Genomic DNA, 22,358 nt, shown 5'->3' on the forward strand with positions numbered 1-22,358 from the left:
CGAGGCGGGAGGCAAGTTCTCCAAGAGACCCGGAGCGCTCTCTCGAGTTCCTGCTGACCCCGGGACTGGAAGATGCTCGCCTCGAGAAGGTCCTGGGAAGAAGGAGAAGCCAAGGACGGCTCCCACTGGCCTCCGCTGAGGACGAGGCGAAAGCCCGCCGCAGAGGGGCAGGTTCTGGTCTGACTGGCAGGCGCTCGAGAATCTCCGAGCCGGACGGCGGAGCACCGGCGGCGGGGAAGGCGGGAAGGAAGGATGGGAGCGGGCCGAGGGTGGTAGAGCCCGGGATGCTTTTGCCGAGGCCCACCTCCTCTCTCCGAGCCGCGGGTGGAGGCGCCGTTCGTTCTTGCCGCCGGCGGCTGCTCCCTGCATGCCGGATCCTTGCCCGCCTGCCCGGCCCCGCCGGTCTTTGGGGTGCGGTGGGCTGATCGGGCTCCCTGCCGGGTCTCTCGCCACCTGCCCAACCTCTGCATGGGAGGAGGACGAGGAGCGCTTCGTTCTTCCCGTCCTGCTATTCCGGGCAGCGCCGCCCCCGCCGTATCCCGAGCAGATCCTACCTCTCCCCTCTTTGCTTCGCGGCGCGGCCGGGGATGGAGGTGCCGGCCGGCTGCGCGGAGCTCCCGCTGCCCCCCGACCTAAAGGACCTGGAGAGCAAAGTCGGGCAGAGACCCCCGGAGGGGCTGCTCCGCTGGCTGCGGGAGGACCCCGCGGCGCATCTGCTCCGGAGCAGCCCCGGTCGGGGGCTGTGCCAGGGGCTCGGGGAGAAGATCAAGGCTCTGAAGCTGGAACTCGTGAGTCCCGCTGGAGGCGATTCAGCCCCTTTCTTCTGTTGCCCCTACCTCCCCCCTGCTTGCCCTTTTCCATTTGGGCGTCCCTGGGTGATGAAAAGTGGCGCGCCTCGAAAGGCCCCCTCCACTTTCTCCCTGGGTCTAGGATGACAAGGGACTTTGCCCTGCCTGCTCCAGGGATAACTTCCCTCCCTAACTATCTCCGTCTTGGTGTAGCTAGTTTTAGACTCCAGAATTATGGGTCCGGAGGCAACCCTCCCTCGAGGGCAATGTGTGTTCCTTCTTGCACGTTTTGTTAGCGAGCAGTGTGAAGGTCCACTCGTGTTTTTCACTGTGATAAGGCGCTAACTTTTGTCCCAAGTCCTGCCATAGCTTTTCACCACTTGTTTATATTGGTTGATCAAACCAGTAGCTCTCAAACCTGAGGCTCCAGATGTTCTTGGACTACAACTCTCAGAAACCTTAGTCATCAAAGCCAGTGGGCAGGATTTCTGGGAGTCGTGGTCCAAGAACATTTGAGGATCCAGGGGACCATACAGGTGACCCATGCAGACGACATCTCCTGAGAGCCCAGGTACATATTCTTTGGCTTATTACATGTATTCCACCTTTCCACAAGTAAACATCTGGCAGCATCTGTGGGTACCCACCCCTACGTTTTTCACAAAAGTCTTGTGTGTGACCGGATCAAGGTCAAGTTTCACTGGGGTTCAAGAGAGACTTGTATGTGGCTCCCCCCAGGTCCCAGTCCAGCACTGTAATTGCTTGACCACACTTTGCATGCCCTGCATGGTTTCTGATCTCTGAGTTACAATCTGCGTCTTGTCACTGTGTTTCTGAGACATTTATCCTTTTCCCAGTATCCCTTGTATAGCATCATATTCAATGCAAATTGCTACATGAGATGAAGGCATTTCCCTTTGGGTCTTGGTTGCTTTTGAATGGAGTACTGTATTCACTCTGCCTGTGCCCATGTGTTGTGTTCACCTAGCTCTGGAGGCTCCCCAGTCTCCATTGAGCCATTACCTTTTTCTCCCCAACTGATGTTTTCTCTCTTCATTTTTATGTGTGCCCCTTTCCTTTTTCTAGTCTACTTCATGCTGTGGAAGCACAGACCACAAAATAGGGTTCATCTTAAGTGCTTCCCTTTCAACATATTTACTCTCTTGCTGTAGATAAAGATGAACAGGGGCTCCACAGCAGTCTGTACTTCTAACAAGGGTTTGGTCATTCTTTTCAATGCCCTCCTCCTTGAGAGTCTAGCTGTAGATTGGTAAGTCATTTCAGAAGGCAAAAGGCAGGCACGCCAGTTTCATGAACTGAGGGTGGACCAAGGGCACTCCAGCCCACAGTATCAGTTTAGCTACAGTCCTTGATTTGGCATTTCATTTCAATGGGAATCTCAGCAGTGGTTCTGTTGAATTGGACCACAGTAGCTTAAATTACCACATACCTTGAATTAATAAAGTCTGTGTATTATGCCATGTATTTCAAAGTTAATTAAACAGTGAACGTCATCCCCTGCCTGGCCCCAAAGAGATGCATACATTTTCTGTTTACTTCTCCAGGCTACACTAAACACGGGTGGTGAGCTAACTGCATGCTATCAAATCATCCTTACAATTGCTTTGATCATGTTGGTTGATTGTGCCTTGGAGCCAGTCAGCAGTAACTTTGATTGTGTAAACCAGCCTTCAGTAGACAAAGAATTTCCTTACAGCCCTTTCCTGTAAGACTGCTTACCTCTCCTCTTTTTCTTTGAACTATCAAATGGAGTGGGTTATTATATTTCAAACATGGAGAGATGATGAAGAATGAAGGTTGAGGTCTTTTCGGAAGGTACCTGGGTCTAAGTCCCATGGAATATAGTGGAACCTATTTCCAAGGAAGCATTTGTAACAAACACTTTGTGGTTGGTGTATGTGAGAGAGAAAGAGAGATAAACAGACAAGAGAGATTGAGGCTGGTATAGTATGAATGCCAAGAATGTAGGCAATGAGCAAAGAAGCCTATGGGCCAAATCTCACCTCAGCCATGGAATCACCAGGTGGACCTGGGCAAGCCATACTCTCTAAGCCACAGCCATTTCTCTGCAATTACTAATAACAGTACTGACTGGCCTACCTTACAAGGTTGTTGTGAAGCAATGCATATTGAGTGCTTCGAACACTTGAAATGTATTACATAAACACTAAATCTCATTTACAAAGTCACAATGTGATTCACAGATTACCCAGTGTGGTACAGTGGACAGGGCAATGGACCAAGATTCAGAAAACATACAGTGGTGCCTTGCAAGACGATGTTAATTCATTCCGTGAAAATCCCTGTCTTACGAAAACATTGTCTTGCGAAACGAAAAAGCCCATTGAAATGCATTGAACCCGGTTCAATGCGTTCCAATGGGCTCAAAACTCACTGTCCAGCAAAATCCTCCATAGGGGTGGCCATTTTCGCTGCCTGTAAAGCAGGGAATCTGTCCCTAAACACAGCGGGGAGCCATTTTAATTACCCGGCGGCCATTTTGAAACTGCCGATCAGCTGTTAAAAAACATCGTTTTGTGAAGAATCGGTTCCCGAAGCAGGGAACCAATCATTGCAAAGGGAAAAAACCCCTATTTAGACCATCGTGTGCAATCGCAAAAACTTCGTCATGAAGTGGTTTCGTCGTTTAACGAGGCAATCGTTAAGCGAGGCACCACTGTATGTTTGAATCTCTGCTCACCCATGGAAACTTGCTGTTGGGGGTGGGGCAGCACTGGTAAAACCATTCCTTAAATACCACACTTAGCTTGGAAGTGTTCTACTTGATAGTTTATAGCGCCTGATACTTGGAAGCAATGTTAGTATTTCCAGCGGAGTTTATTCGCAGGTAATTGTGTATAGTATTATGCCTGAATCATTGCCATTTGGAGGCAATGAACTTTCTCCAGATGAAATTAGTTGGTGACATGGTAGTGGGGATGAAGGATACATAAAATCAGTTTCTGTATTTCTATTACAAAGACACTGTGTCACCAATTGTCTCTGGTATACTGTATAGTATACTGTATAGAAGAATCCCTGGAAAAGACCCTGATGTTGGGAAAGTGTGAAGGCAAGAGGAGAAGGGGATGACAGAGGATGAGATCGTTGGACAGTGTCACTGAAGCTACCAACATGAATTTGACCCAACTCCGGGAGGCAGTGGAAGACAGGAGGGCCTGGCGTGCTCTGGTCCATGGGGTCATGAAGAGTCGGACACGACTTAACAACTAAACAACAGCAATACTGTATAGCGCTCACTAATGCTCTTTGCTAATTGAACTGTGTGCTCTAATTCAGATATATGACTTAGGCTGTTTAGCTGAAAAACCCACTGAACCCGGTGAGACTAAATAGATATGCAGAGGAGCGTGTTGTGTACTGGAAGTATTTCTTGAAAAGGAATTTTGGTTCTAGATAGCCTTCAGGTTACTTCCACTTCTTCCAGGGTTCTGTGAGTGTACAGTGAATTTTAAGTTGCTGCCTGTTCGTGACAATCAGCAGCTTTCCTCAAACTGTTTCTGAGTGTGAAAAAAATGGAGCATAAACATAATGTATGCATATTGTCAATGATACCCCGTTGATGGCTTTTATTATCTTCCATCTGAAACTTGACATTCAAGTGGCACTTTCCCAGAAGTCAACATCAAATAAAGAACAGTGCAGAAGATGGTTTATCTTTAGATGGTGTCCCCAGGCAGAGAATTAAGCAGAACAACCTCTTGTCCTCCCCGCATTGGTTGGCTCTTTGCCTGGGGGACACATCTGTTCTCCAGCATGAAAAAAGATGCTCTTGAGATCTCTGAGCCTGCAGAATGGAATAACTGGAGGGGCCTGAAAGTCGCGTTGAGCCCCTTGCATCATATGCTTAGTTTTGAACACCAACAACTTTATTTACAAGGAAGCGGAGAAGTGGGGGAAGGAAAAACAGTTGGGCTTCATCATCTCACAGCAATGCCAGAAGGTGCTAGTGTGATTTCCAAATGGCAAGCCACATGGACTGGGCATCACCTTGCATACAAATGCATTAAAAAAAATTATGCACAAAACATCCAAGCCATTCTGACCAATTTTAACTGCCAGCTCTGCTGTCTGAAAGGATGAAGGGAAGTCATGTTGCCCCCACAGAGGAAATTATTTACCCAGATTCTTTCTGGGAGGCAGGTAAATATTAGTGTTTCATGCAGCTGACAACACTAGAATGGCCACTTTCCTCATTGTTGAAAATTAAGAAATGAAAGATGTTGCTTTGCATGGAACATGCATATGCTTATTTAATATCAAAAGGTTAAAAGTTAGAAACCTATACAGTACCATAGTTTAAGTCAAGATATATAGTAAAAGATCTTAGTGTAGCAGGAAAGACTGGGGCCAGATGGCCTCTCTGCTTCCTCAGTCCACTGTCCCACTGTTAACGGTTAATGTGACCTTTAAGGCCTTTGATCTCCCTTCTTGTAATTCGAACCTTCAGCTCTTCAGAGGACACTTTTAAATTGAGGATTGACCTCTGTGAAGTTGGGCACATAACCACTCTAGCCAGCAGAGGGAGAGCTTCTTTGACAGAGAGGAGCTACACCTGGGTTGTGCGTTCCTCTTCAGAGGCAGGGTTATAGCCATAGAGATATGTTGGGGATTAGCTCTCCCTCCTGTGGTGTTCCTGTCAGTAGTGGGTGCACCAGCGAACAGAGATGCCGCTGCATCCACTCAATGGAAAGTCTTGCTCCCTCCGTCCACAAGGGCATAGGATCAAGCTCTTTAACCTGGTCTTGCTTTTAGTTAGCTGAGGTGAGTTCTGAAGTTAGATGACCATGAGGTATCATTATGTTCATACCCTTGTACTGCAATGCAGGTAGGGATTGCAGTTTGCCTATGGCTACTAACAAACTATAGTTGAGTAGAGATCTAAACTGAGTGCTTCATGACTAACTGGTTGCACTTCTGGACCTTAAGTCTGGACCTTAGATTCTACTAGTTCTGATAGTGTTACAGGTGCTTTTAAGCTTTTGGCTATGGGATTCTGGGAAATGTAGTCCAAAAAGCAACATTTCCCATCTTTGCCAAAGGCAGTGGACATATTTCCATTTATGGTCAGAGAGTTGGTCCTATCGTGGTTAAAAACATCCTCAGAAATATGCTTCCTTAGGACGAGGGTGAAGGCTGGGAATGGCCGCTTATGCTTTTCAAACAGTTTCAGTGTTATATCCTGTTATTTCCTACTGTTCCTTTGAATGCTTTGTTGTGATATTGTAAGGGTTGTTTTAACATTTGAAACAATGGGAGAGGCATGAGGTGAGGTGTTCAGAACAGAAGTGGCTGGGACACCTGTTGGCCACAGGAAAAAATCCCTTGAGGGGGTCATGGCTTGTGGATCACATGTCACCTGCCCCTGTTTTAGGTTGCTATTTCTCCCCTTGTAGATAGGTAAAGGTAAAGGTAAAGGTTCCCCTTGACAATTTTTGTCCAGTCGTGTTCGACTCTAGGGGGCGGTGCTCATCCCCGTTTCCAAGCCATAGAGCCAGCGTTTTGTCCGAAGACAATCTTCCGTGGTCACATGGCCAGTGCGACTTAGACATGGAACGCTGTTACCTTCCCACCGAGGTGGTACCTATTTATCTACTCGCATTTACATGCTTTCGAACCGCTAGGTTGGCGGGAGCTGGGACAAGCGACGGGAGCTCACTCCGTCATGTGGATTTGATCTTACGACTGCTTGGTCTTCTGACCCTGCAGCACAGGCTTCTGCGGTTTAGCCCGCAGCGCCACCACGTCCCTATATGTAGATAGGTACCTTGAACTTTATGAATAAAAGACACAGTATAAATTATATATAAATATATAATATATAAATAATTCCAAATCTTCCGTTTAACTGATTTTTGATTGGGCAGCAATCCTAGGCCTATTCATAGCTCTTTTGCTAGAAGCAAGTCTGAAATGGAAGTTTGCATCTGCTTTTAATCTTTGGGAAATTTGGGATTTGGAAAATGTAGTGCGTGATCCTCATTTATCACTAATTAATATTAAACCCTCTTTCAAGTGCCTTCAGCACAAACATTGTCTCACTGCAGTAGTGCTTGAGAGATACCATGTATGGAGAAAGGAAATCTCAGCATCTTTTTTCTTTCTTACTTACTCCATAACATTATTTCTAGAATTTATGACTTAAATATACTGAAACAAATGCATGCAAGCTGCAAAAGTTATTTTCATGTTACCAAGCTCTCTTTAGCTCCATTTTTCAGTAGATAAATAGACAAATAAGGTGCTTGTCAAGTATTGGAAAGCTCAGGAATTTGAAACTACGGTATATAAGTATATCTCAGATACCTTTTGCACATAGAACACAGAGACATTATGTAATTTAATTTTTTTAATTCAAAAAGAAGTCTGTAGCCTGCACATTAGGCTTTGGTATTATGACAACTGGTATAATAATTGCATGTCATCAAGTCAGTTACAAAATATGGTGGCCCTTGGCAGGGTTTCCTAAGTATAAATACTCAGAAGTCCTTTACTATTCCCTTTTTCTGGGGGCAACCTGGGACCGTGTAGCTTGCCCAAATCTACACAATTTCTTTGCAACTTGAAACACATGATCCTGGTGTTCATTGGTTGACAAGCCAAAAGAAACAATTTACTCCAACACAGGTGATTCGTTCATTCATTTAGTCATTTCCAACTCTTCGTGACCCCATGGACCAGAGCACGCCAGGCCCTCCTGTCTTCCACTGCCTCCCGGAGCTGGGTCAAATTCATTCTGGTAGCTTCAATGATACTGTCCAACCATCTCATCCTCTGTCGTCCCCTTCTCCTCTTGCCTTCACACTTTCCTAACATCAAGGTCTTTTCCAAGGAGTCTTCTCTTCTCATCAGATGGCCAAAGTATTGGAGCCTCAGCTTCAGGATCTGTCCTTCCAGTGAGCACTCAGGGTTGATTTCCTTTAGAATTGATAGGTGAGCACACATGCAAAAGGATTCAAAATAAATCACATCCACAATTGAGTTAAACTAAACACCCCCCTCAAAGCTGTTTAAAATACCTTGCTTTCTGAACCAAACAAAAAACAAAAACCATGCTTCCTGGCCCAAAAAAAGTATGATCAGCTGTAACTTATATCAGCAGATATTTTAAAATCGATTTCAAGCACATGGATTTCAAGCAAACCTGATGCAAACCCAAGAGTTTTTCCGTGAATAGTGGCCCCCTCATTCCTCCCATCCTCTAAGGTGGGTATCTTACTGGAATGGGAAGGCTGAGGTGGAAGACCAGCCAATGGATTGAGCAGAGATTTGGATCACATACCCTGCTGCAACAGCAGGGATATACAACAAAACACAAGGAAGGGAAGCTATTTAGTGGCTAATGAGCAAGCTGTGCATTGGTGATCCTGCTGCCACTCTCAACAGGCAGCAGTAAAAGGGCAAAGTATGTATGCTGCCTTTTGGCTCATCTGCATGTTGATAGCACATGTGAGGAGGAGGAGTGGGGAAGGACATTTTATTCTCCAGCTGCTGCCAAGGTTAATAATTTGTCTTCATGGTGCCTACAGTTCAGATACCTAATTTTTTATCCGCATCGTAGTGCATGAGGTTGATCGAGGGCCAAAGTACATGTTCTACTCAGGATCAGCAATTGGATCGCTGATGTTTTTCTTTTGATTTTGCCCTAGAAGCAGCTGCAGGACCCGCCCTCCCCCACCATTTTAGACAATGGCTGTGTTGCAGTGGGAAGGACAGAACATTTAACACAAGCAGCTATGCCAAATTCTTCGTGCAGCATGATCAGATCTTTTCCCCTCTGTGTCTCTCATCACAGCTTAGTGGGTTGGGTGTGTGTGCTAGTTTGGAGTATCAGTATGATGGCAAAGTTAACCCCTAAACCTTGTTCCAAATTAGGCAGAGGGGCACTACAGTACTAGGATGAAATTTATATAGTAGGAGAGGCAAAAAGAGTTCTTATGCATATCACGGGGCTCAGTCTCATACCACTGAATTAAATTACTTGTGCCCGGCAGCCCTATCTCATTTATGGAGTGAGCAAGTTTCCACCTTTCAGGAAACTATAATACTCAGCTGTTTCTTAGAGAATGTGGGATAAACTGAATGTGACTCTTGATCTGTCTCCAGAACTGCTGATTAATGCCACTGGCAATTTTCTTAAAAGCTATGCAATAAAAATCAGATAAATTTCTTTCCCTCCATAAGCCACTCCAGGCAATGTTTTATGACCGAGGAGCTATGTAAAATTGCTTTAAATCAGTGGTGGGACATCTTTTTTGATCCAAAAGCAGCATTCCCTTTCATGCAACCTACATAGAAAACCTAAAGCATCAGAGGTGGGCGCCCTCCCCCAGAATGTGTGGGGTCAGTATTGAAGTCGGCAAAAACACACATTATTTTCCCCTCTTGTCTCATTCTCCTGCCACGTTCTCATAAACCATCCCTGCACAATGTACTTGTATACCCTTTCAGTCTCTCTCTCACACACACATCCATTCACCCAAAGAGATTTTATGCATTTCTTCCAGGATTAAAACTGGGCATGTGTTCAAAATAATTTCTCAAAGGGATCTCATCCTTCTCATTAATTGGTGGTGGATGTTATTGGTAACACATCTAACTATAGATCAGCCATCCCCATCTCTGGTCCCTCTAAACCAGTGGCTCCTAACCTTGGGTAAGCCAAGGGGTTCATGGACTGCAACTCCTAGAAACCCTGGCCAGCTGAGGTAACCAAGGTTGGGAATCACTGCTCTAGACTGAGGTGGATGTTTTTGGGAAGCGACCTTGTCCTTTGGAACCTTCTTGGGGCCACAGGCTGCCTCAGCTACCACACCACCAAATTCGGTGCCATGCCATAATATGACAGGAAAGAAAAAGAAAGAAAAGGAAGAGTGTATCTTTGTTTTTAAAATCAGGAGCATAGGGAATGTGTCCCTTGTGCTTCCAGGAGTATGATTCCATTCTGAAAAAGTGTTGGCCTCCCCATGTGCCTTGTTTTTAAAGGAAACCCATTGAACTGCTCTAATTCAAGAGGCAGCAACACATTCAGTGGTTGCAGTGGCAGACAATCCCAGAAAATTTTGAGGGGCAACGTGTTCCCAGTGAACTACATGTTGTCCATCCTACTCTAGATGTTTTTAAGTTCAACATCTATCAACGGCAAGATTTTTTTAGCCATGCCATTACCAGTGGTCTCTGAGCAGTGTACAACAATATTAAAATTTTAAAAACATTACAACCATTAAAATAGGCAATATTATAATAATACCCTATATTAAAACTGTCATCAAAACATTAATATTAATAAATCCTACTGCTCATATGGCCAGCTAAAAATATTATTTAGTTAAAATGCTGGCTAAAGAGAAAGGTCTTTGCCTGGTGCCAAAAAGCCAAAAGTGTTGGAGTCAGGCAGATCTCTATAGGGAGGGCATTCCAAAGTTGGGGGGCAACAGCCGAGAAGGCCCTATTTCAACATGTCATGATGTCTGGTGCAGATGATACAACACAGGTGTGTATTAATACCTTTTGTAGGCAGAAATGCACAGCTGTTTTTTGGGGGGTTTTTTTTGTAAATGTGCTCCAGAGGGGCATATCATATGTTTCCTGTGTGAATGGGGTAAGATTGCTAGACTTATGCCCTAGAGCAGACTGTAGGCTCTTCGGACTTGTCTTCCAACAACCTGCACTTGATCAGAGCAACCTAATTTAGACACAGCCGAGAGACATGCATTCCATCAGCAGCACTGCTTCTGTAGATCATAACAATTAAGACTTTAACTTGCTTAAAATATATGATGAACAAGGGAACGGGATACTCTTGAATAACAACTCTGAAGTCAATCTTTGCTTCCTGGGTCAAACTGTTCATCTGATTTCAGAAGGAACACATTCATTTCACTCATTGGGAATTGCGATGACAAAGCAAATACAGCACTTTAAAGAACACCAGCTGTCTGTTTATTTGCGTTTGTTCAAAAATAGAACTATAAGTTTGTGCAATAGAATCCATGTCCTGCAGATCAACCATTTGTTCTCCAGTCTTTTCCTGGGTTTTTTTAAGGCTTCCTGGACAAGAGTTTCCTTAGACACAATTCCTCCATCTGTTCATTCAGACTTCCGTTTTCTGAGATCAAGTAATCCAGATGAAATGGAAAGACAAACTGGGTGTATGTAAATATTTGACTACCACTTTCAGTCCTTTTGTGGTGGCTTGAAATCAGCATTCCAGAGTTATCTGTGGATAAATATCTAGATGGGTAGAATTGTTATTTTTCTCCAATTGCTGTAGGTGATGATACAATGCCATGACCAGCTTTCCCTTCCCAAAAAAGAAGGTTAAACAAAAGCAGGAAGTGTAAGATCATACACACGCATACACACCTTGCACATGCATAAGTGCTGACTTGTTTGGAGCTAATAATTGACTGCTGAACACTTTGGAATCTGTCATATTTATTTCAGTGCTTGTTACTTGTTCTTATTACTCATTTTGGTTTTATGGAAGAAAAGTAGGTATGTGTGTTTTGTTTTGTGCATAAATGTATATGCATGTGTGTATGTATCTCTGTCTGTCTTAGAACAGTTTCCTGATTTTTTATTGCTGCACAAAAAACTGATGCCACACATTGTGGTAAACACATAAAATTTGCATGTTATACATCCAGTTTAGATCAGGGTTCTCAGATATGTGTATACAGATGTTTGTAGATGTCGGTCCACTCATGGATGATGTCCACACGTTCCTTATTTCTTATGGTGCTGCCATGGTCATAATTTGCAGAGCTGCTTATAGCTGATAGCTTTCAATGTTCTCACTCTCCATAGATAGAACTCAAACCATGCACTCCAGTCTCTCACATGCCACCTGGTTCTGTTGACTTTTAGCCGTGCCTTATTCCCCTCTGTCCATGGTGCTCAAATACCTCCTCAAGTAATTGTCCAGCGGAAATGACTTACAAATACTGCAGTCTTTGGATTAAAGCTAATAAATCAAATGTCTTTAAACAAGTCTTTTGCTAGCTTTTCAGATCCTTGCCTATCTTCCGCTTTTTATGATTTCATGTTATAGTCTTATGCTTGAATGTTGAAGAGGGAAAACATTGGGTAACTGTGAGTACTTTGGTAGTACAGTTCTTCTGTAAATAAAACGTCAGGGCTTGGGCATGTAGCGAAGCAACTGTTTTAAAAGCAAAAACTGCTGGATGATTCTTTTTATTTGGAGATGTTTTCCCCAGCTGCTGAATACATATAAAATTCCAAACTTCATGCTGTTGAATGGAGGAAAATATTGTGATGGCATGGTAAACATTGTAGGTTAGGAATAGGAAGCACCAACAGATTAATGGTTCTCACTTGAAACAGCCTAAGTAATGGTTGTTGTGGTTTTTTTGGGCTCTTTGGCTGTGTTCTGAAGGTTGTTCTTCCTAATGTTTCGCCAGTCTCTGTGGCCGGCATCTTCAGAGGACAGGGGTAGCACTCTGTGCTCTGGTGCAGTTTGTTTGGGAGTTGAGTATTTATGGCTGTGAGATCACCGGTGATCACCGGTCCTTGTGGTTGGGTAGAGTTTGTTAACCTTTTGCACACTGTATTTTTCAGTGCCGGGAGCCAAGCTTTGTTGAGTTTTTAACTTTCTTCTTTTTTGTTGAAGTTCTGTTGATGTTTGTGGATTTCAATGGCTTCCCTGTGCAGTCTAACATAATGATTGCTGGTGTTGTCCAGTATTTCAGTATTTTGAAATAGAATTTCATGTCCAGCTTGTTTTAGGGCATGTTCAGCTACTGCCAATTTTTCTGGTTGCTTTAGTCTGCAGTGTCTCTCATGTTCTTTGATTCTGGTGTGGATGCTTCATTTTGTAGTTCCAATATATACCTGTCCACAACTGCAAGGTATCCGGGATACTCCTGCAGTGGTGAGGGGGGTCCCTTCTGTCCTTTGCTGACCGTAACATTTGTTGTATTTTTGTGGTGGGCTTGAATACTGTTTGTAGGTTGTGTTTTTTCAAAAGTTTCCCCATGTGGTCTGTGACCCCTTTGATGTATGGCAGAAATACTTTATTTGTGGGTGGCTGTTTCTCTTTAGTTTGGCGTTGTTTTCTTGGTTTGATGGCTTCTGTGATTTCATTTTCGGAGTATCTGTTTGCCTGTAGGGCCCAATTCAGATGGTTGGGTTCAGTGCTGAGAAACTGAGCTTCACAGTTCTGATTTGCATGGTCTACCTGTGTTTTGATTATGCCTCTTTTTTGCTGTGGGTGGTGGTTGGGGTTTTTGTGTACGTACCAGTCTGTGTGGGTGGGTATTCTGTAGACTTTGTGTCCCAATAGGAGGTCAGTTTTGCGTAGGACCATGACATCTAAGAATGGGAGTTGTCCCTCTATTTCTTTTTCCATGGTGAATTGTATATTTGGGGTGGAGGCTGTTGAGATGGTTTAGAAATTCTTCCAATTTTTCTTCACCATGGTTCCAAATTGTGAAGGTGTCATCCACATATCGGAACCAGACTGTGGGTGCGAGGGGTGCCGAAGCCAGGGACAGTTTTTCGAAATGCTCCATGTAGAAGTTTGCTATAACCAGGGTGAGGGGGCTGCTCATGGCCACTCCATCTGTCTGTTCATAGAATTCATTATCCCACTGAAAATAGCAGGCCGTTAGGCAGTGTTGGAAAAGGGCCTTGATATCTTCTGGAAAGATCTGCTGGATGAGTGTCAGGGTGTCCTTTATCAGTATCTTAGTGAACAGGGATACTATGTCAAAGCTGATCAATCTGTCCCCAGGGTTGATTTTTAGGGTGCTGATCTTGCTTATGAAATGTCCTGAGTCTTTGATGGAGGAAGAGGTTTGTCCAATATGGGTCTGTAGGAGGGTCGCTAGGTATTTGGCTAATTCATATGTTGGGGAGCCAATGGCACTTACAATGGGCCTGAGTGGGATTGAGTCCTTGTGGATTTTGGGGAGTCCGTATAATCTTGGTGGGAGAGTTTCTGTCTTGCAGATTCTTTGGGGTATAGGTAGGAACTCCTGATCAGCATGTTTGTTTGTTTTGTGATTTTGTTGGTTGGGTCCCGTTTCAGTTTTCTGTAGGTGGTGGGGTCTAGACGTTCCCTGATTTTGTCCTTGTAATCTTCTGTTTCCGTAATTACTGTGGTGTTGCCTTTGTCTGCTGGCAGGATGATGATGTCCAGGTCTGAGTTCAGGGACTTGATGGCATTTCTCTCCTTTCTTGTTATGTTGCTTTTGGGGGGTTTTGCTTTTCATAGGATCCTAGTCACTTCACCTCTTATTTGTTCTGCCAAAGAGCCCGAAAAACCCACAACAACCATTAGATCCCGGCCTTGAAAGCCTTTGCGAAGCCTAAGTAATGTTTTAGATTGAAAGTAAGTATCATCCTCTGTGAGTTGGTACACTATGGATCAATCAACCTGTAGAGACACAACTCCAAGATTTAATTATTGACTAGAAATGGGAATTTCTTCATCTTGTTGATGTTATTTCTACACTCTGAATTACAAATGTGGCCAGATAGTCCAGGCTGCCAACAAAACTGTCAGTAATGTAAATGGGAGCTGTAAAAAAAGTAAGTAAGAGAAAGAAGATGAAAAGGAAGAAGTTGGGGAAATTTAAATGACTATAATGGCTTGCATTCCAAGAAGGGTAATAGTTAAAATGTATAGAACAGTGTGGACTTTTTGAAAGGGAACTAAGGGCCTTTGCAGTGTGCTCTTAGATGATAAATGTGTAATTTGCTGCAGTTCATGAAGTCAAGAAAAGACCACAATATATAAAATAGTAACATGGATAAGTTACTATTTTAGGCTACAGCTCCTGACATCCACAAGCCAGCATGGTCAACTCGTGCTCTGCTCCTTTCCAAGAGAATGGAGAAAGTGACATGGGCAATTATTTCTGCTAGTAACTGAAGTAAATTTCCAACTCACATACTTGGTAGTTGTACTCTCCTTTCTTTTCTTTTCTATGCGGTAACCCCTCCTCCTCTTTTCTTTGTCTTGCAATGTTGCACTAAAATGTGTATCACTTTTATCATTGCCAGTTTGCCAGCCATGAACTTTTGCCACTCTTGAGGGATGCTTCTTATGAGCTGGAGGAAATGGACACAAACACTCTCATATTATCTTGGGAAAGGATGGGGGAACACTGCTGGCAGAGAAGGGCACCATAGATCCCACCAAGGATTGTCCAATGCTAAAAACCACCCCAACAGTTGATATTATTAGTATGGTTATTTATAGTTGCATTAACCCAGTATTTTCATGCTGTCTCTTGATCTTATATTAATTTTTGTTCCCAAAAACAGACACATTAGGGCTTATTTTCAGGGATGTTTAATTTTTTTCATGTACAACAATCTATGTTTATTCAGATACAGTCAAGTCATCTTCTTCTGGTTGCTGCACAATGGTGGAGGGTGGGGGTTCACTTAACTGGGGCTTATTTTGGGGGTAGGGCTTATATTAGAAGCACCCTGAAAATCATACTAGGGCTTATTTTCAGGTTAGGTCTTATTTTTTGGGAAACAGGGTATATAAACATAAAAGTAATTCCATTTCATCTTCCGGATGCTGATTCATTAACTACAGTCTGCAGTGAATGGTTTTGACACCTATATTGTGTTTTCTTTCTTCTTCCATAGGCTTATCTCAGAGCAATAGATATCAAGATCCTACAACAGCTAGTAGCTGTGAATGAGGGCATAGAAGCAGTGAAGTGGCTGCTAGAGGAGAAAGGGATGCTGACCAGCCGCTGCAGCAGTCTCACCAGCAGCCAGTACAGTCTGGTAGAGAGTCAAGAGACATCCCGGCGAGGCAGCTGGAACAGCCTTCAAGACCCTAATGACAAGTTGGACAGTATCTCTATTGGTAGCTATTTGGATACACTGGCTGATGATATGGATGAGTATGGACAAGGTGCTCCCATAGAACCCATGATGTCATCAACCCCAGGCAGGCCGCTGGCCAGAGCTGAGATGGAAAGATCAAAGCCTGACCGAGAGAGAACCCATCCTGCTAAGAATGATAAAGAACAGGACAAAGGCAAAACATATCTTGAGAGGTTCCCTGGTTTGGTTGAAGGCCAAAGCTCCAGTGAGCAAAACAGAGCTGCCAGGCAGTCACCACCAATGACCAATGGACTTCTGGGTAGGGGGGTCCCAGGACTGGAGCAGAGCCATGAGGCTAAATTTACCTCAGCAGTTTCTGAACGATCAAGCACAGGCAGTCCAGCAGCAAAGCCTTCTAGGGACAGTAACTTAGAGAACTGCCTTGTGAAAAGCAGGAAGCACCTGGAGTATGACGCTCACTGGCAATGGGTTCAGTCTCAAGATGATGTGACATTCTTGTAGCATCCAAGACCTGCTGTCTAGATCAACGATTATGGGCTCAGGTCATTTAAGTGTTGGGCCACAGGCCTTACCAAAATGGTTGCTTTTGCTGGGGTGTTCTCTGGTGAACTGGACATACATATATGCCACACAGATTGCATTGTTTCTGCTTGTAATTAACCCTGAGAACCCATCTTGCATCAAAGGAAACTACTGTACTCCTATGAGGCAACCTTTGGTCTGTCGTGGCTGTTCCTTCAGTCTTGTGCAATAAGAGAATTATTTCCAGTTTCTGTGGCAGCTGATAATATATTGCACATCACTTCTTCTAAGGCATAGACAGAATGTTCACCCTTTTTTTCCAAAGTGTCTCAACTGCTACTGAGAACATTTTTGTTATGTTATGTGCCATTAAGTCAGTTCCAATTTACAGCAACTCTCCTAGGTTTTCCAAGGTCAGAGAGATGTTTAAGAAGAGGTTTTACCATTGCCAAAATCAGTGAATTCCCATGGCTGAATGGGGATATGAACCAGGTCTCTTAGTCCGCTACTTGATCCACTCCACTGGCTCCCCTGTGAACATTACTGTGCAGTATATATATATATATATATATGTCCTCAGTAACAGCTGAGACATTACTGCAACCTTTGTTTTCGCTGCAGCTGTTTGTTTCCCTATTTCTCTTTATATCACCTGAGTTATTCATGGCATTAGGATGGAACAAGGGTAATATCTTTGAAGCCATTTCCCTTTGTGCACTTTCATTGTTACCCACTCTCTTTGCTTAATATTTAATTTATGTCCTATGCTTATGGAATAAGGGAGAATTAACTCTATAATGAGCTCTACAAATTTATTCACCACACTCCCCGTATCAAGCATTCCCCACCAGCATTGGTGAACCCTAGTCTTATATGCATGGACCTGAAATGTGTACATTCATGCTTGTGAACATGGGGATTGGGGAGGGGTGCAAGGGATTTTTGTGTACATAAATGCATTTAGAGGGCAGCTATGGGGTATTGCAGTTCTGAGGTATCCCAGCTGGTACAGACATGCATCATGTCTGTGGGCATGTGCTCCCTTCTGCTCCCAGCTTCAGAAGAGAATCAGAGCTTGCCTGCATTGTGGTATAGGGGTGGGAGTGGGGGCGAAATAAAAATGCCTTAGAAAGGAAGAGATGAACTGCAGATAAGTTAGGAGGTGGGGAATTATTGTTGACCTCGTACTGCACTACATGTCACAAGTGCTTTGATTTACTCCAAAAGCAAGATGTGGTAAAGATTAGATTCTGCCCCTCAGTGGTGACCGCAATTTTTGGCAGTTGAAGAACTGAACTAACATTTATGAAACCCTGTGGAGAACATCCAAGGTATGTTCTAAGTTAAGGGAGCCAACATATCTTTGGGGTGTCTGTGCCATTAAAAGATTGATTTTTTAAAAAACAGGATAAAATGGGGGCTGTCACAAAGGCTGAATGTGTGCTGAGCTGCAATAAACTTGGGAGGATTCTATGGGGATGAAGTCACCATGTGCCCCTCCCCATGAGCGAATGAGCCATTCCACAATGTGTTCCTTCTCCTCCTTTGTCTCACACACACACTCACACACACACACTCACACACACACACACACACACACACACACACACACACACAGAGAGAGAGAGAGAGAGAGAGAGAGAGAGAGAGAGAGAGAGAGAGAGAGAGAGAGAGAGAGAGATTTTAATTGTTTGCGTTCTAATAATTCCTTGTAGAGTTTATGTATCCTGATTCCATGTCCTATTTCAAGTGACTGAGGGCCAAAATAAATATGTGGTTAACTATGTGATTATGATTAAAGTGTTTATTTTTAGCAGTCATTGAGCTGGGGGAATTTGGATTTGGAAGAGAGGGAGTTAACTCTTACCTTCCTTGATATAATCCTGTTGATTCCTTCCCCCATTCCCTACTGGGATGGATATGTGTGTGTGTGTGTGTGTGTTTGGTGGCACAGGAGAAGGAAAGTTAGGTTTCTCCCTACAAGCTTGGTCCTGCCCTCTAACCAATAGCATAGCCACTATTTAAAAACCTGTAAAATTATTAATTGCTGTTACTACCCCCCCTCCACTTATGTTTCTTTCCTGCCCTCTTGTGGTTCACCATGATTTGTGAAATAAACCATGTCATCCAGAATACACGAGGATTCTAAGTTCATAAGTGAGAGCCACAGTGGTGGCTGCCTTCTGAAAGCTATCCCACTCTGTTGTTAGTGTCGTATCACCTTTTCTTTGTACATGCCACTATCTTGCCATTTCGCTTTCAGAGAACAAACAATGGTTTCTAGCACAGGTATGACAATCGTGAGTAGACTCACTCCATAAATAGTATTAGCTGATAATCTACATCTGTTCAAATTTTGACTAATAGTCATGTTTCAAATATATATTAAAATTCTTTATGCTCCTTTTTCTGAATTTGAACAACTGATTGATTTGAATCCAGGGATTGTTTGATTTTAATTATATTTCATAGGATATTATATTAACTTAACAAGGGCAGCAGCAATAAAAGCAACACCTAATACTCAGATTCAGGTCCTTTGCAATGTTGATTGGATTCACCCTTTTGATATTGGATGTGTACCTCATGTTCCTTATTTTATCTCTATTAGAGCATAAGGAGTCTTGTGGCATAGTGATTAAACTGCTGTACTACAGCCAAAGCTCTGTTCACGATCCAGGGTTCAATCCCAGGTAGCAGCTCAAGGTTGACTCAGCTTTCCATCCTTCTGAGGTCAGTAAATTGAGTACCCAGCTTGTGGCGGGAGAGAGCAATGTGTATCTTGCATAAATAAGCTGTAAATTATGTCGGACACAACCACTGTATGCCAGGGAAAGGAAGTCATAATACCTCCAAGTAAAAGTTAAGCAAAAGCTACGTACTTCCACATCTTTTCCTCCAATAGATGGTGAAGCCCTTTTTATTGGTGACCTGGAAAAATGATATGTGACTTCATCCAGAGGAGTTTTCATGTAGCCTCAGTGAACATCAGTGTGGCAGATACTTTGAATATGGAAATGTGCACAACGTATGCTTCCAAAGCAGATTGATAGATATACATATGTTTAAAATTCCTTTCTCATTTGCTGGAAAACTTTGACTTTGTAACTACAAACAGAATCACAGGATTTGTTAGGCTGAATATTATCTGATCCACATTTCTGCCTACACATTGGACAATCTGCCTAGCTATCCATGTGAGTTCACATGCCCTATCCAGATCATAGAAGGCTTCAAAGATAGCAGGTGAAATTAAGCAAAGCAATCCAGCTCCTCTAAACCAATGTTTCTCAAAGTGTGTGTTGGGACCTTGAAGTAAGTTACAGGAGGTTCTTTATACTACACCATGAGGGCTGTTTTTCTTCCATAGAGCTAAGAGCACATCATCAGTGTGTGTTGACAGGGTCGTGTCTTACTCTCTTTCTCCTATTTTATACTTACATTGTCTTAAAATTCACATGGCTTAAATATACCTAAATTAACATTAAAAATGACAAACGCAATATAAACTTGCTAAGTATTTAACTATCCATGAGGTAGTGTTGTCAAACAGGCAGGTTTTCAGTCAGCATCCAGAATAGTGCAAAAAAAAATGTAGGGATCATGCTGTCTATATCCATTTTTATTTTTCATTCATAATAACCAGCACTGAACAGAGAAATGTAGAAATTGTGGACAAATCCTAAAAGTTTGGAAATAAGGAACGTGAGAATCCTAAAAGTTTGGAAATAAGGAACGTGAGAATAATAGCTGCTTCAACCAGTGCCCTGTTAGGGTTAAACTATACAGTACAGATAATCTGTCACAAGACTAGGGCATTGCTTGAGGGCTGAGAATGGCTAATTGTCCCTGCAGAAGCTTTTCACACCTCCTGTAGTCTGCAAATTGGCTTGCTTTTTTGAGATTGGTCATAGTGGGGTAAGCCCAGGTTGATTGCTCAGTCATGAATGTGTGCCTGAATCACATCTCTGAGAGACAGTTTTTATCTTCTAATCATTGTGATCTATAACCCATAGTTTGGCCCTTGCTGGTTGAAGCAATATTGGCAGGATCTGCACTATTTTCAGCAATACTGTCCTCAATCCACCAGAGTTAGGGGCGTCCCAGAGAGAAGGCACTGGGAAAGCAGTGCAGAAAGTTTGTGGTTAAAGAACCCCATCCTAAGGGCCACAGGAGAGGAAAGTTGGGTTCAAAGTATGGAATTAGTATTTTGAGGGGTCTGGGTAAGCTTACACTTCAAACGTTTGAGGAGACCAGCCAAGTTGTCCATAAGAAAGGACTCCAAGAATGGCTTATTGCTGGGTGCAGAATACAAGGCTAAAGTGAACTGCTTTGAATTAGAATGTGCTCTTCATCTGACAACCACAACCTGAAATGGTTACTTATTTGGACTATGCTTCTCATAGTTTCCCAGGGTCGTTGAGCTGGGGAATTATGGAAAGTATAGTCTAAGAAAGTAAAATGTCCCAACTCTGGCATTCAAACATATTTGTGGTTTGGAGAGCCTAAAGCTGTCAACCCTTTTATGATTATTCCCATTCTCGTGACAAAATTAATTACAGGATATGCTATATTTGGAGAATTCTGATACTGTTTGCACTTCGCAGAGAGCATGGAGGATTGTAACTGACGAAGCTTTCTCTTATATAGCCTGTAAAGATACATCTGTCTTCTTTGACTGTTATTATAGAACTGGCCTCTTGAGACTGATTCTGCTAAGACCATGAGTACAATTACCCATAAAAATGTAATATGTTCCAAGGGATAATGAAAATCATGTTATCAAATAAAAAAATTCCCAGCCTTGACTTCTGTGATGTCTCTGTACTTCCTTATATACACAGTCATTTGCAGATGAAGCCTGAAATACTAAAGCTAGTGAATTATCTGGGATTTCTTTTTCCCTTTGAAGCCAAAGATAGCAATTCCATATAATATAAAGTAATGCTACACAGGATTTTCATGAGGCTTGATGTTCACTGCAAACGTTGCTGGTGTAAAATATTTGTTAAGAAAACTCAGACTTCTACACTTCAGTTCATTTCTTGTACCAATTCACAACCACTGGTCTCCGATCTGCTGCTACGTTTACATATGTGTATCTGGGATGAAGATACAGATCCATGTTCTCTAGGCAATTGGACTTGCTTGCATTGCATTATTTACACAGAGATGCACACTTGGATTTGGATCTGAATGCACTTCAAACAACAAAATAGTGTTTGTATCCTAACAGACAGCCACTTAGTTACCATAACAAATAGCAATTCAAAACACCTAAACACACATGTTGCAATGCAAAACAAAACAAAACAAAAAACCCCACTGAAATCCTGTTCTGTAATTTATTCCACTTAAGACTGATGAAATCATCAGTCAGGGCAATTTTTTGGGAATAAAATTATTCTTGGTCTCCTGCCAGGGATCTCAAGACTTCCCTTTCCTCATTGAGAGCTATGCGATGGAAGGAAGCCTTTATTACAGAAAATCACTGCCCAAAAGCTCCCCGCTCCTGTTTTCACCCTTTGCATCACGGTGTGTGAGCTGCATTTCTGTGAAGGGTCGTTATGAAGCTGGAAGAACACTGAAGTGATCTGCCCAGGCTGGGAGCAATTCCATCCTTGAGATTGGCCCTTGTATAATATGGTGTGGTCATGCCATCTTTCCCCCCCAACTGCATAATGGCTCCTCTATAGCTATACAACTACTTGCTTTTAAACTCCTCCTGTGATCTAAGTAGTGACAGAGGTTCGTCGTTGTTTAGTCGTCGAACAGAGGTTACTACTTAGTAACTACTTAGTAGTGACAGAGGTTACTACTTAGTAGTGACAGAGGTTACTACTTAGTAGTGACAGAGGTTACTACTTAGTAACTGGAAAATTTGGAAAAACTGCCATAAAGGCACTCAGAGCCTGCAAGGCAAAACAGAGTATAACTTCCTCATAAATAAAACTGAGATTCTGCCACCACCTGTGTCCTGTTCGTACTACCACTGAACTGTTTGTTTTGGTTTTCCCACTTGAACAGTGAGCTGGCCAAACGGGCAACGGGCAGGTCCATTGTGATGTTGCTGAAGCTGAAAGCGAGGTCCAGCTACAATGACACCACCAGTGACTGAAGAACTGCCACTATCCTCACTCATAATTTGCTCACCAAGACCTGGATCCAACT

The 22,358-nt window shown here is 43.1% G+C and overlaps 1 protein-coding gene across 1 annotated transcript; it reads left to right on the forward strand.

Moving 5' to 3' along the window:
• Positions 1-431: 431 nt before the first annotated feature.
• LURAP1 (leucine rich adaptor protein 1) lies at positions 432-20,995 on the forward strand. The gene is made up of 2 exons (XM_020783189.3): positions 432-788; positions 15,459-20,995. The coding sequence occupies exons 1-2, from the start codon at positions 588-590 to the stop codon at positions 16,164-16,166; spliced, it is 909 nt and encodes a 302-aa protein (XP_020638848.3). The 5' UTR covers positions 432-587; the 3' UTR covers positions 16,167-20,995.
• The last annotated feature ends 1,363 nt before the right edge of the window (positions 20,996-22,358 follow it).

The sequence above is a fragment of the Pogona vitticeps genome, chromosome 4 (genome assembly GCF_051106095.1).
Source record: "Pogona vitticeps strain Pit_001003342236 chromosome 4, PviZW2.1, whole genome shotgun sequence".
NCBI classification, from domain to species: domain Eukaryota; kingdom Metazoa; phylum Chordata; class Lepidosauria; order Squamata; family Agamidae; genus Pogona; species Pogona vitticeps.